The sequence below is a fragment of the Trifolium pratense genome, linkage group LG7, assembly GCF_020283565.1.
Source record: "Trifolium pratense cultivar HEN17-A07 linkage group LG7, ARS_RC_1.1, whole genome shotgun sequence".
Lineage (NCBI taxonomy): Eukaryota > Viridiplantae > Streptophyta > Magnoliopsida > Fabales > Fabaceae > Trifolium > Trifolium pratense.
In genome coordinates this window covers 56923731-56938894 of record NC_060065.1, presented here as the reverse complement: position 1 = coordinate 56938894, position 15164 = coordinate 56923731, and the positions used below count along the sequence as shown (strand labels likewise).

Below are 15164 nucleotides of genomic sequence, written 5' to 3'. Positions count from 1 at the left end.
AAAATACACTATTGTAAGGAAAAGAAGAAAGCATCTTCATAAAAAAATTAGCGGGTAGCAACTTACAGAATAGAAGTATTGCTTCTAATATAAGCCTATGTATTGAATAATACATGTTCTTCTTGATGTTATGCACCATTCAATTAATACTTACACATTTGTTTGACTTTTTTCATATAATATAAACTTGTATTTTATTTAAATGGAACAGTATTGGAGAGGTTCTATATGATTATATGAATACCTTAAAAGACACATAGCTGTAATTTATTCCTTATTTAACAAACAAGGAACCAGAACAATCCTCATTGAAGGCAAGAATAGATTAATGAGCATATATATTTTGTGGTGTATTTTTAAATTCTTATACATAGTATAAGATGAAAAGTATGTGACAAATTAATATACATATAAAACTAGCATAACTCTATGTATCATATATATGCATGCTTATACTATACCCTCCTCCAATGGTGTGTCTAGGGGCTATGTTTGGATGCAAACGTTCTAATTCCATTGGAGGCTATCTTCTATCAACTTTGGTTACCATATTAATTCTTTGCATTTTGCGTTTACTATGTTATGGCTTTTTTCGGTTACTAAAGAGAAAAGATTCTTGTATTGGTGTACAGCAAAATGATAGCTTACAAATACAATCAGAAAATACAAGGCAAGCTCTCTCATAATCATAATCCTATAATGGTAAGAGGAGTGCTAGCAACACACTCCAATAACAAACACACTCTAACACACTCTTTTTTATTGGTTAAAATTTATGTGGGTCCCATAAAAGTTATATGGGTCCACATTTTTTTATGGGACCCATGTGAATTTCAACCAATAAAAAAGAGTGTGTTGGAGTGTGTTTGTTAAAGAGTGTGTTGCTAGCATTATTCATAATGGTAATAAGGGATTGTTTGGAATAAAAGCTTATTTGAGCTTATCTAGTAGCATAGGCACTTGAGAACTTGTGTATACAAATTATTACTTTTTTTTTTCGACAAAGCAAATTATTTACATGTTAATAAGCTATTTTTTGGCTTATTTTCATAAGTTCTATAAGATAGTTTATAGCTTACTCAAAAACGATCTGACTTTATTTTATCTTCTATAAGATTAGTTTATAGCTTAGCCATAAACGCTTGTGTTATAAGCTGCAAATTAAGTTGTTTATCTAAACAATACCTAATTCATTGAGTAAAAGCTTTTCTTGCTCTATTTTTTTTTTCCAAGTATAATTTTCTTGATGACGGATTTTGATATTAATAAATTACTTGATTCACACCGAGAGTTTGGTCTATCAGAAGAGGCTAGACTCTCCGAACGTGGCAAACCAAGGTTCGAAATTCGGGTAAGAGAGATATCCACATTTAGTGTCTGACAGTGTCTCGAATAAAATTACTTCCGGTAGAATGTAATGAAAACCAAAAAGAAAGAAGAAAATTACTTGATCCACTTCTCTCAATTAGTCCAAAATTTATAGTGCTCATACTTGTTTCCAGCTTGAGACATTACTCTCATTGAAATTCTTTGTATGAGTGACACGCCAAAGCTTCAAGACACCATCTAAGCTTCCGGTAGAAACAGTACAACAATCTTCATTATCATCATCATTAACCAAACATCCTCCTAAAAAAGCTGCTACACATCTAATTGGTCCTCTATGACCAACCAAAACAGCTAAACAAACATGTTGTCCATCTTGTTCTCTACTCCAAACTCTGCTAGTTGAATCAGCTGAACCACTAACTACATATTTAGCAACACTAGTTAAACACAAAACAGCATGTGTATGTCCTTGAATTGATCCACCATATTGTAATTGTCCTACAAACCAACCCTTTAACCAATAATGTATGTAACCATCTGTGCATCCGCCGTATAAAATTCCTCCATCATTATTGCTTAGTGTTAAGGCTTTTACAGGTGAATATTTTGCATGAAGTGTTACTGTTAGAGAATGAGGTTGATCATGGCTACAAAAATTTCGACGCCAAACTTTGATTGTTGCGTCGTCTGAGGCAGTGTAGAGAACGCCGTCATCAGATACAATTATAGCATTGATTGGATCAGGGTGTGCTTTGATTGTTTCTATGCATTTGAGGTCTGAGATTCTCCATACTTTTACTGTTTTGTCAAGAGATGCAGTGTATATAATGTCTTCTGCTGTGTTAATTGCCATTGATGTTATTAGTCTCTTATGCTTCATCTGCTGAGTGATGGCACAAAGCAAACAATCAATCATAATCTAGATCATTAAAAACATTTGACTTCGATCATAACTATTTCTAAAGTCACATATACGATTGAATGTAATTTATCGACAGTTAAAACTTTTTTACGCTGACAGTGTATCAGAATTAAACTCGTAGATAAAATGTTACAGCTAAGGAGGCAATTAACGTAGTATACTTACCGTCTTGTCTTTTCCTGCAATGTAGCTACGAACATAGCCTAGTGTCTTAGGAATAGTAGCAGATCGAACATGCTTCAAAACCTTATTATTATCCCAAATTGTCGTCCATACTCGAATCTTTCCATCGCCATAAGCTGCATAAACAGTGTCGTTGGAAACCTCGATCGCAACAACCTTTGAAGCTTTAGTCTTCAATTGTCCACATTCAGTGAACTCAGGTAGCTTCCAACACCTTACAACATTGGAATCAGAACCAGTGTAGAGTAAACCACGTGATGATAAAGCTACGCAAATGATTTGTCCATCGTTTCGTAGGACAGAAGAGGCACAATGGTAGGTTGTTTGTAGAGACTCAGAATCAGTGAGTTTAGTGGGAAAACAGTGATGATGAGGAGAGGAAATTGGAGAGTTTTGAAGACTGCGAGATAAAGTAGGACATGAGAGTTTTGAGAAAGGTGTTTCTTTTGTAGAATGGCTTCTAAAGATGTTGCTGTTGATGTTGTTATGAACTGTGGTTGATGATGTAAAAGCAAAATCAGGTGAGTCCATATTGATTTTGTAAATTTGTGTTTGTCTTTTCAAAAGAAAGATGATTTCATTATGATGAGTTGTGGATTATGAATTATGAAGTTTGGTGTAATAGGGTTGTGAAATATAATGGTGGTAGATGTTTGCTATAACTTTGTTTAATAGCTGAACTGTATTATAGAAAATAAGATGCATATGCAGTGCAGTGCAGTACAGTACAGTGTATTGGTTGCATGTTTTTACAAATTACAACTGTTCTCTGAGCCAGTGTTTATGATTATGGGGACACACAAAAAAAGATAACTCTTACAACTTAGCCTAAGTTTAATTTTTCTAATTTTTTCTTTTTGGTAATAAAAGGTTTAGACGAGTTAGGTCTTCGGAGCTCACTAGATCTAGGGCATACATTAAGGTTCAGAGAGCGTTGATAGAGGTACTTACAGATCATTCACCACTGACAGATGTAATTATAGAGAACGACGTCCTTATGGAGACAGCGGGAGTTGAACTCACGTCCTTGTGAGGCATATGAGTCAACTCCTTACCAACTGTACCAACCTCTCTATTGTTAATTTTTCTATTACACATCACATTTATTACTAGTAACTAGTAATTTTTCTCTTTTTCTAAGTTTTGTATTTTGCTTCTCTACACTTCTCATACCACTTAGTTTAGGGGTATGAGTAAAAAATCTTTTTCTATAGGAGAAAAGCCAAACACTCATCATATATTTGAAAGGTTGGTTATGTTTAGAGAAAAATATAAAATCAAATGAATATAGGGAATCATTTGAGGTAAATATGAATTTCTTTTGAATTAACTGATGAGGACAGATTATTTTTCTAAAATTATTACATCATGGTTAATGAAGTTGATCTTAACCGTTTCCTGAATTATCATATAACATTAATTGCAAGTCTATTAATGGAACTCCTTCAAGTTTCAATCATAAAAGTAGCTCACCAAATAGTCTGAAATTTAGTGTCTCTTTGGATTTCTGTTGTGATTTTGTTTCTAGTGTCACCAAATGTGCTTTCATTTCTTTCAATGCATCTAACCAAAAAAAAATGATTGTATGTGACATCAATCCACCAATTCGTCCTGTTTAAGCCGTAAAAAAAACCGGTCAAATGGATCGAGTGATCGATCCTTTTTTTCTTTTGTATATAATATTGGTATCATTTTCAGATCAAAATTTTTAATATATCTGTATAAGGATTGATAAACTTTATATACACTCATGTTCCATGGTGGTCACCTAGTCAAGAACAAATAAACAATTCTAGAATGAGCCTCTTTGTCACACAAAGAACTGGTACACAGAAAAATAAATAGAAATGGGAGTCATAGCACATTATTTTAAGATCCCTGGATTTCTGTTCCAAGACAAGTAGGATGGATCTCCAAGAGGTCTGCAAATAGAGAAATATAGCAATGTTAGCTCACAGGTACATTAGAAATAAGAAAAAATATTCATCAGTTTTTCTCTACTATGTAGCCATATGAATTTCCTAACATAAAATTTGAGGTTAAATTGCACTTTTGGTCCCCTAACTTTTACAAACTTGCGATTTTGACCCCATAACTTCCATAATAGCCCTTTTGGCCTTCTAACTTTCAAAACATGCGATTTTCGCCCCCAGACTTTAGCCGCTTTTGCAAAAAGATGGCCCCACTGATTTTGGCCAAGTCAATGCACACGTTACAAGTGACTCACATGCCACATCAGCCTGGCTTGCCACATATGCTGAGGTGGCATGTGAGTCATTGTCCACATGGCAAGACATGGGCTAAAAGTGCAATTTAGCCTAAATTTAATTAGAACTTATGTCAATTTCAACCAATTGAAAAATGCGTATTCAAATGTGAGTGTCACAAAATGTGCCGCTAGCATTTCGCATCTCATATAATATGGCTTGATGATTCCAAATGTAATATCATGATATTCTATCATAAAAAATAAATGTAGAACCATAAAGGTGTATATGATGAGCACAATATTTCATTTGATTACCTTGGCTTGATGACATACAGAAGAATGAATCCTATGGCACAGAACAAGGATAGGCCACCAACAACAAGGTATGCCATCCCTAAGAAGGGATTTTTCCCACCAATCCAAGTAGTTGTTGATAGAACTAGATTCTTTTTACCTCCAAATTCATATGTGTTATAATTGTTCTGTATTACTATTTCGATCTCATTATTAGCTTCAAGATCAGTCTCTATCTTCCCATACAGTTTTCGAAAAGTTGGCAGTGCTGCTGTTCGCATCCACACAATGAGATCCTCTTGTTCGCTCAACTGATGCATCGCGACAAGTCATAGGTTAGTTATCATAAAAGCAACTTACTTTTCGGTATAAAAATAGTTAAACATAAACTTATATGATAAATTGTTGTGCTATAAACGCTTAACAAACTGTTTATCCAAACGTGATCTTACAGGTATGCTTTCATCGAGTTTTCCACCTCCAATCAATTCTCCACTCTGAAAATTTTTAGGATAAACATTAGGACCAAATTTAGAACCTCTGTCACTTGACCATGCTATGTTCTTTTTGTTGACAGTTAAATCCTTGTTGTTCATGGAAAATTTGTAGGTGTCATTGAACAGACTCCATGCAATAAGGCCACAAGGAACAATCGGCGCATTTCCTTTTGTTTTGTCTTCTGGAGAACAGTTACTTGTGTCACTCTCAGATGCTTTATTCCACAATTGCTTATCACTTCTACTCTTAACATATCTGCAAGAATTAATCATCCAAAATCATATTAACGGCAACATTAAAAAAATATGCATCAAATCATCAAATAGTGGCTAGCGCCTGGCGGTGCTATAGTGCTACTGCATAACGAAATTTGAACAAGTTGCTATTGTTACACGATACGCTACTTAGTACAAATATTGTGAATATAGCCGCGCTGTAGCACTGTTGCATAGCATAATTTGATCAAACTGTTGTTTTCTGCGATCTGCAATTGACAACACTTAAATTGTGCGTACCTGCGATGATTTTGATAGTAGTTATCAAGTTGATAGTAGATGAAAATAGGAGCTTGCATTTTGTGCTCGACCTGTGAGGTTTACGACTAATTATTTCCAATAAGGTAAAAATGAAAAATGAAACTCTTCTGATACAGAAAAGTGAATTATGAACTAACAGTCCATTTGTGGGTGCAGGTCTTGTTAGTGGTAGCACTTTTAATATATGCAACTGCATTATCAGCATCCGAAGAAGGAAGACACGTGTCGTCGTATCTAAATACAGCTTCCTCCACCTGCATTAGTATGTTGAATTCAGTAACAAAACTTCATTTCATTTCATTCAATGTATATGTATTGTTATGTTACCTTCTCTGATGAAAACAATGAAGCAAGACCAACAGGGATAAAGATGATTCCAATGACAGTAAATGTAGAAATGACCTATGAAAATTACAAAGATGAAAACACTGATCAATAATTGTTGCAACATTAAAAAGACAAACCAGAAACAACACCTTAAACTGTAGTAAAAGTTAGTGCATGTTTGGTTTGACGGTGATTTTGACAGAATTATGGTGGATTATCACGATTTTGACAAAACCTACATTTTGTAGCTTCAACAAAATCAAGGTCACAGCGTAATTTTGTCAAACTCACCTCGATTCCAAACACGCACTAATTAAATGAGTAATGTTGCATTGCATGCATGTTATACCCATCCAGGTGTTAGAATCGGTTTCCATGCAGGAAGTTCTTGTTGCGAGAATCTTGAATCTACAATTAAAAAAATAAATTAGGAACAATAATAATATAATAATAATAATAATAATAATAATAATAATAATAATGTAACACAACTTTGTACATGAAACAGCCTTAATTTCCTAAGATTTCAATTCCACGAATCATAAAAAACAAATGATACCCCCGACCCCCGAACCAGATTAGGCGGTCCAGTGGACCGGACCAGATTGGTGGTGAAAACATAAAAAAATGATTTTATTTATAATTTTATGATTGGAATAATGAATCATTGTTTGAATCAACATCATAGGAAGAAAAACAAATAAAACAAGACATGTTATCATACATATATATATATATATATATATATATATATATATATGTAATGTAACATATTTTGAAGTGCAAATGAATGAATTAAAACATACATACATTTTGGTTTCTTGGATGTTTTCTTAGAATTAGGAGGAGATTGTCCTTCTTTGCCACCGACTGGAGACATGTCCATCATGGTTACTCTCTCTCTCTCTCTCTCTCTCTCACTTTGTTCTAAATAATAATCAAAGGATAATTAATTAAGTTACATCAATAATCAAGAGATAGAGAATTAATTAAAAAACTGTAATGAAGTGGTTAAGGGAATTGAAGAGTGTGTGTACGTACGTAAGTAATTCAGTTTGTTTGTTTGCTTTATCAAACGTTGGAATTGGAGAACCGTTCAATGTGATTGTTTAATATTGGACCATTTCATTTCACCACCGCAACTATCGCTCTTACTAACTATTTCCAGAGATTTATATTAGTTTTGTTTATATTTTAATATATTATATTAGATCTCTTATGTATGTCAAAAAAAATAAAAATATTAGTTCTCTTATAATATTTTATAAGTTTGAAAAAATGCGTCATATTTTATTTTAATAGTGTAGTTGTATAAGATCTAAGCATATATAGTCACACGTCGCTTTGATTTTTATTTTTCATGTATTTCTTTTTTTTTTTTTTTTTCAATAAGAGTTGGAGGCATGCATACATACAATACCTTTTTTTTTATCATGTGATTTCGTTTTTTGAAAATTACGTATCGAATAGGTTTAGTCCCTTCTATGCAGTTTAACGTACCAAGTAGTTTTTCTACTTACTTCCCTCTCGTTCTTTTGAAGTTTCTTCTCACATATTCACTTTGGTGTGAAATTTTATCAAGACTTTATTAGTCCCTATTTTTTAGTCTATTGTTTGGTTTAATTTTTTTTTGCTTGGTCATAGTAGAATAATTTTTTCAACACCCTCCACATGTTTAATAGTACAAAGATTAAGAAATATTATTCTTCTTTTTTTAGTTTGCATGATATTAGAAGAATTTAACATTCAACATGCATGTCATCTTATTCTTACAATTATCTCACTATTTACCCACCCATAACTATAATATTTACCTCTTAAAATATTAAATATTATGTTTAGAGAGTAATTTAAATAACAAAATAGATAAATATAATATAGTAACATATTATTTTACTTACCATTGGCTAAATAAGAAATAGAGAAACTTTGCAACCACACATAAAATATTTAAAAATCATAGTTACGATAAATATATATATATATATATATATATATATATATATATATATATATATATATATATATATATATATATATATGGGGTTTTCTAACTTAGACCCTAGTTAGGTCTAAGTTAGCAAGGTGCACCTTTTGAGTTGGACCAAAATACCCATTCTTTTAATTTTTGAAAGAATAGAGCAACAGGGGCATTTCTGTAATTTTATATAAAAAAAAAATAACAACACGCGCCCCACCTTCTTAAACAATTAATAGACGTGGATCCAGTGTCGCGCGCGTACGGAAGGACCATGGTTACAGACCGTTGATTTCCATCAGACAGCCAAGATGTGATCTCATTAAGACTGTCTGATCAATCAGACAGCCCAGATCATCCTGATCTATCTGATCATCTTGTCTGCGCCACACTAGATTATATGCTGGAGAGAGAAAATTTTGCTTTTGAAAAAGGCAGCCACGTGTCAGCATATGAATGGGTCTGCGTGATTTTTTTCATTTTATACTTTAAACTCGATTATTTCGTCGTAAATTAATTTTTTATTTTTTATTTTTTATACCAAAATTCATAATTTTTTTTTCTCTACAAATAGAGATTTGGTTCGTTTGATTTGGACACCGAAAAAAAAAACGCAATTTTTCACTACTTTAAACTCGATTATTTCGTCGTAAATTAATTTTTTATTTTTTATACCAAAATTCATAATATTTTTTTTCCTACAAATAGAGACTTGGTTCGTTTGATTTGGACATCGAAATCCTTCTGAAACCATTTATATGGTAGAATGGTTTCAGAGAGTTGTAATCTGAAACCATTTTGCTGGTAAAATGGTTTCAGAAGCAAATAACTAATAATCAACTTACTGAAACCATTTTACCAGCAAAATGGTTTCAGATTACAACTCTCTGAAACCATTCTACCAGATAAATGGTTTCAGAAGCAAACACAATTAATAAATTACTCACTGAAACCATTTTGCTGGTAGAATGGTTTCAGTAAGTTGATTATTAGTTATTTGCTTCTGAAACCATTTAGCTTGTAGAATGGTTTCAGAGAGTTGTAATCTGAAACCATTTTGCTGGTAAAATGGTTTCAGAAGCAAATAACTAATAATCAACTTACTGAAACCATTTTACCAGCAAAATGGTTTCAGATTACAACTCTCTGAAACCATTCTACCAGATAAATGGTTTCAGAAGCAAACACAATTAATAAATTACTCACTGAAACCATTTTGCTGGTAGAATGGTTTCAGTAAGTTGATTATTAGTTATTTGCTTCTGAAACCATTTAGCTTGTAGAATGGTTGCACATAGTTGTATTCTGAAACCATTTTACTGGTAGAATGGTTTCAGTGAGTAATTTATTAATTGTGTTTGCTTCTGAAACCATTTATCTGGTAGAATGGTTTCAGAGAGTTGTAATCTGAAACCATTTTGCTGGTAAAATGGTTTCAGTAAGTTGATTATTAGTTATTTGCTTCTGAAACCATTTAGCTTGTAGAATGGTTGCACATAGTTGTATTCTGAAACCATTTTACTGGTAGAATGGTTTCAGTGAGTTGATGTAAGGTAGTGAAAAATGAGATTAAGTTAGTGAAAAATTGGGTTTTTTTTTCTGTGTCCAAATCAAACGAACCAAGTCTCTATTTGTAGAGAAAAAAAAATTATGAATTTTGGTATAAAAAATAAAAAATAAAAAATTAATTTACGACGAGATAATCGAGTTTAAAGTAGTGAAAAATTGCGTTTTTTTTTCGGTGTCCAAATCAAACAAACCAAGTCTCTATTTGTAGAGAAAAAAAAATTATGAATTTTGGTATAAAAATTAAAAAATAAAAAATTAATTTACGACGAAATAATCGAGTTTAAAGTATTAAATGGAAAAAAATTAACGCAGTCAATCATTGTGTGACACGTGGCCTGCCTTTTCAAAAAGCTTTTTCTCTCCGCGTCATCCTGTCCACCACGCGCACCTGTCGGCGCGTGTCATGCACGCGCGTGATTTTTGTCAAATGAGAAGCTGCCACGTGTCCTGGGGGGGGGAAAAAGAAGTGGGGGCGCGTGTACTGTTGCATAAAATTACAGAAATGCCCCTGTTGCTCTATTCTTCCAAAAAATTAAAAAATGGGTATTTTTGTCCAACTCAAAAGGTGCACCTTGCTAATTTAGACCCAACTGGGTCTAAGTTAGCAGCCCCCTATATATATATATATAGGTTTGCACAATATTGAGTAGTAGACGCATTTCACTATGTTGATGTTGATAAATTGAGGAATATGAATACACAAAGTGCACGATGCACTTGTAAAATGCAGATAAGTGCATAGGATGTTACATGTTAATTTATATAGGTTATTAAGCAAAAATATATTTACTCTTGGAAATGTTTTTCCTCAAAGAGTGCTGTAATTATTTTGGGAGAAAAACAAATGCATATATCTAGATTCAAAATTAGTGGATATTTAAAGATCAATAATACTCTAAAAAAAGCTAAATAATACTCCATAATTATATAAATTGTAGTTACCCTCTTCATCTCTAAAATTGTAACGACTCTCTCACTTTATTTCTTTTAGAGTACTTGACCACAAAGATTAAGAAATAATTAATTTAAAAATGCATAGACTGATATATTTTTGCTTTCCTCTTTCTTTTTTTTTCCACAATTATTTTCCTCATATTTTGCATACTAATTTCTTACACTTAAAAAATATTCTTAAAAAACAAATAACGACCGATGTTCCACTAAGATGTTACCCTTATTAAAACTTACGTTGCACTACATCCATTTTATGGTATGAAAGATAATGGATTATCTCTCATCACCCATTCATTTCCCTTTTCATTACCTTGGTGCAATAGAGTTATAAAATTTCTAAAATATAGGTGGCATATATAGTTGGGATGCTGCATATAGCCTCATATGACGATCTTAATTTAAAAAAATAAAATTATATTTATTGATACTTGTAATTCATTAACTGTAAACATTTTTTTCAATATACCTGTGTTCATTTATCTATTGTTACTTTTATTGTAAACTTAATTATTGTACATTCTTTTATTCTTTTGTTACTTTTATATTCATTTATTCTTTAATAATGTCATTAAGGGAAAACATGATTGATTACTCGTGTTCGGAATGTGAGGAAGATTTGAATGAGAATTTAGGTGAGTTTTGTCAATCCCTTAAATAATTTCCTAACTTATCAGCTACACTCAAAACAATGTCAACAAGTAAGTAGATCACCTTTTACCAACTTTTTTATCTATTGTGTTTTTAAATTTACATATTTTGTTTTTATATATGAACACATAGATGAAGACATATGGTTTTATGGACAACCTCACCGTTAACACTAATATTCATTGCAATTTCATGTTTTTCAATCGTTACCAGTGTTATGAAGAATGATATGTTGCTGATTGGAGAAGGGTATAGCAATAGCAATTTTGGAGAAACCAACAAGGCAGACATTAGCATTGATCCCAAAGAAAGGTCCAAACCTCTAAGGTCAATGATGGAAGATAGAATATTTAGGAAAAACTAAAATTAACATGCAGGCACAATTAAAGCTCTTTAAAATAGTTAATAATTAGAAATGTTTAGTACTACCAAAATATGAACAAGGCCTGGAGGAAGAAAGAAAAGCTAAGTTAGGCTGTGTAAGAGGATCAAAATTCAAAAAAAGTGCTTATACGCGTCAAAATGCAAGCTCATTTTTATGTTGAAAAAATGCTCAATAATACCATTACCATAACCGAGGTTGAATAAATAACTTAATTGCTATGTTTCTCTCCAATCACAAGTATGCAACTATTGCATTTTGTGTAGCAGAAGATCTTTGGCAGCTTATAACTAAACTAAATAATCCTTTATAATTTCTGACTATACCTAGTGTAACTTAACTTCCTTTTGACCAATTAATGTCAATAAACAAAATCTTGAAATAGATCATTTAGATCCAAGTCCTTTTTAATGGGACAATCAAAATATTGATGATATCAAAATAAGACAGATAGATATGATTCCATTCAGAAAACAGCAGTTTATTTAATTTCTGTCTATGCATCACTGCATTAGCATTTGAAAAGAAAAGACGGCACATGAGAATCAATAACTCACGATTTTCGCCATCAAATCAGAATTTAGCATACAAATATCGAGAAAACTGATATGCATGTGCGGATCTAATTGAATCATAAACATGTTTTCTAAAAAGAAAAAAGAATAGGGAAGTACTTGCTAAATCATTTAAGGATAATTTTTCATTAACTTGTCCACAAGACAAATTCGGTGTCCTTCTTAGCACATAATTCATCAAACCATCAAATACAGTTATACAACAGTTGCATGGTAGACGCAAATGTAGAGCAGGCACATAGTTCATAATTCATAGTTTAAACCACCAAATCAACAATTGCATAGTAGAAGCTAAGGAAACAACAGACACGATAGAGACACTACTGCTTACATTACATATCATATTTGTTATCAATAAACTGAAGTTGACATTTTGCGGAGGCCCTTGGATATGAGGATAATTCCATCTCGATTTCATGTTGCTCCTTATCACCCCATATTGATATTGTCATGGTTTCTAAAACTCCCGCATTATTTAGAATATGTCTTGCTAACATCATGTCATGTTCTAGGTCAAGAAATGCAAAGTCCCGAATAATGCAAGTTCGAAGATTTGATGAAAAGCATTGTGGAACGGACTTTTGGGGCAACCAACTTCCTTGTTCGGCTTCAAAGTTCGTATCCCACTCAGTTTGTGTCTTCTGTTAATAATTCACAAAATAAAATTAAACATGGATGTATGTTAAGATAAGATAAACTAAATACAAATTATCAACACTTAACAAACCTGGTAAATGACAAGATTTTGAAGTTTAGGGCAGTAGTGGAGCAACTTTAGTACCAAATCCGAAATATTGTTGATCACCAAGTGGGTCAAATTATGAAAGATAGGAAGTTCATGAAACTCCATCCTCATTTGAAATCGCAGAAACTCCAAATTAGAGACTGCTTTAATCGGGAAACACGGACAGTCGGTGATATCTGCTCTAATCAACTTGCTTAAGTACAACCTTTCAGCAGCTGGATAGTCCACCTTCCACGACAAGAAAACTATATTGCATAACTTTATATCCTCAAGAACTGGACATCCAGCAAGAAGCAAAATGAAAACTTGATGATCATAGAAATTAATATTTTTCAAATTAAGGGTTTTGAGTGAGGGAAATCCAAATCCACTGCAAGACACAGCAAAGCCATCTACACTAAACCAACTAAGGTTTAGAACAACTAAAGTTTTGCAACTAAAGACAATATTGGGAAATCTGGGCCGTTCATAAAAACAGTTAGCAGCATTGAGCAAATTGAAATGAAGATCGAGATAGTTCAGTTGGCGTTGAACGATGAAATTAAGCCATATGATGAGATTGGGAATGATAAGAGATTTAGCATTATCAAGTTTAGCATATGCAATGTCAAGGTGGAAAGTGTTGATACCGGCATTGGCGACTCGAGAAGCTATGACGGAGTGGAGGAAGCGATTGAAGAGGTGAATGGATACAATGTCTGGTAATTTGATGTTGCTGAAGTTGAGAAGAGGAATAGAACGCCATACATGAATCCACCTTTTGGAAAGAACTCCTGTTCTAACGGCATCTTTGGTTGGGTTGAAAGAGAGAATGCAGTGGAGGATATCATCTGATAAATTGCTTATCCTATCTTCCTCCACCACCATTGTTGTTTTCCACGGCTCGCTCTGTAATGCTATATATACAAAAATCAGTTTTTTAGAGTCATCGCATAGTTAATGTATTTAGTCTATGTTATGGACCAGATGCAATGAATCTAGTGTTACGGAGGATGTACTTGACGGGAAAATGATTTTATGTTGTAACTGTGCCACGCAGTTACCGTTATGAACTGTCTGATCTTATAGACAGTCATAGATTGTTTTACTGTGTGAGTGATCTATACCGTCCGATCTTAAATGAATAGCCCAAATTTGTTACTGCGTGAAATAACATGGATATGTGACAACAGGTAATCCTTATCCGTATGGTTCATGATTTCTCTTCTTTGTTACTTTCACAAATAAGGAAGATCATTAAGACTATGCAATGAATCTAGTGTTACAGAGGGTTTACTTGACGGGAAAAGAATTTCTTGTTGTAACTGTGCGACGTAGTTACATCTATGAACCGTCCGATCGGATAGACAGCCTAGATTGTTTTACTGTGTGAGTGATCTAAATTGTCCGATCTTAAATGAATAGCTTAGATTTATTACTGCGTGAAACATCATGAATATGTGAAAGCAGGTAATCCTGATTCATACTTGACATGGGTCATGATTTTTCTTCTTTGTTACTTTCACAAATAAGGAAGATCATTAAGACTATGCAATGAATCTAGTGTTACAGAGGGTGTACTTGACGAGAAAAGGATTTCCTGTTGTAATTGTGCGACGCAGTTACAGCTATGAACCGTCCGATCGGATAGACAGCCTAGGTTGTTTTACTATGCGAGAGATCTAAATTGTCTGATCTTAAATGAATAGCTCGAATTTATTACTGCGTTAAACAACATGAATTTGTGACAGCAGGTAATCCTGATTCGTACTTGACGTGGGTCATGATTTTTCTTCTTTGTTACTTTCACAAATAAGGAAGATCATTAAGACTATGCAATGAATAGCTTAGATTTATTACTGCGTGAAACATCATGAATATGTGACAGCAGGTAATCCTAATCCATACTTGACGTGAGTCATGATTTTTCTTCTTTGTTACTTTCACAAATAAGGAAGATCATTAAGACTATGCAATGAATCTACGGTTACACAGGATGTACTTGACGAGAAAAGGATTTCCTGTTGTAACTGTGC

The 15164-nt window shown here is 33.0% G+C and overlaps 2 protein-coding genes and 1 pseudogene across 2 annotated transcripts; all 3 read right to left on the bottom strand.

Moving 5' to 3' along the window:
* Positions 1–905: 905 nt before the first annotated feature.
* On the bottom strand, positions 906–3405 carry LOC123899648 (annotated as a pseudogene).
* A 379-nt stretch (positions 3406–3784) lies between these two features.
* LOC123896688 (ALA-interacting subunit 1-like) lies at positions 3785–7187 on the bottom strand. The gene is made up of 8 exons (XM_045947048.1): positions 7109–7187; positions 6648–6706; positions 6299–6373; positions 6109–6225; positions 5951–6021; positions 5390–5690; positions 4959–5248; positions 3785–4356 (listed from the first exon to the last, which is right to left on the bottom strand). The coding sequence occupies exons 1-8, from the start codon at positions 7185–7187 to the stop codon at positions 4299–4301; spliced, it is 1050 nt and encodes a 349-aa protein (XP_045803004.1). The 3' UTR covers positions 3785–4298.
* Positions 7188–12511: 5324 nt separating this feature from the next.
* On the bottom strand, positions 12512–14020 carry LOC123898825 (putative F-box/FBD/LRR-repeat protein At5g56810). Its single transcript, XM_045949839.1, has 2 exons — positions 13132–14020; positions 12512–13045 (listed from the first exon to the last, which is right to left on the bottom strand). The coding sequence occupies exons 1-2, from the start codon at positions 14014–14016 to the stop codon at positions 12737–12739; spliced, it is 1194 nt and encodes a 397-aa protein (XP_045805795.1). The 5' UTR covers positions 14017–14020; the 3' UTR covers positions 12512–12736.
* Positions 14021–15164: the final 1144 nt, after the last annotated feature.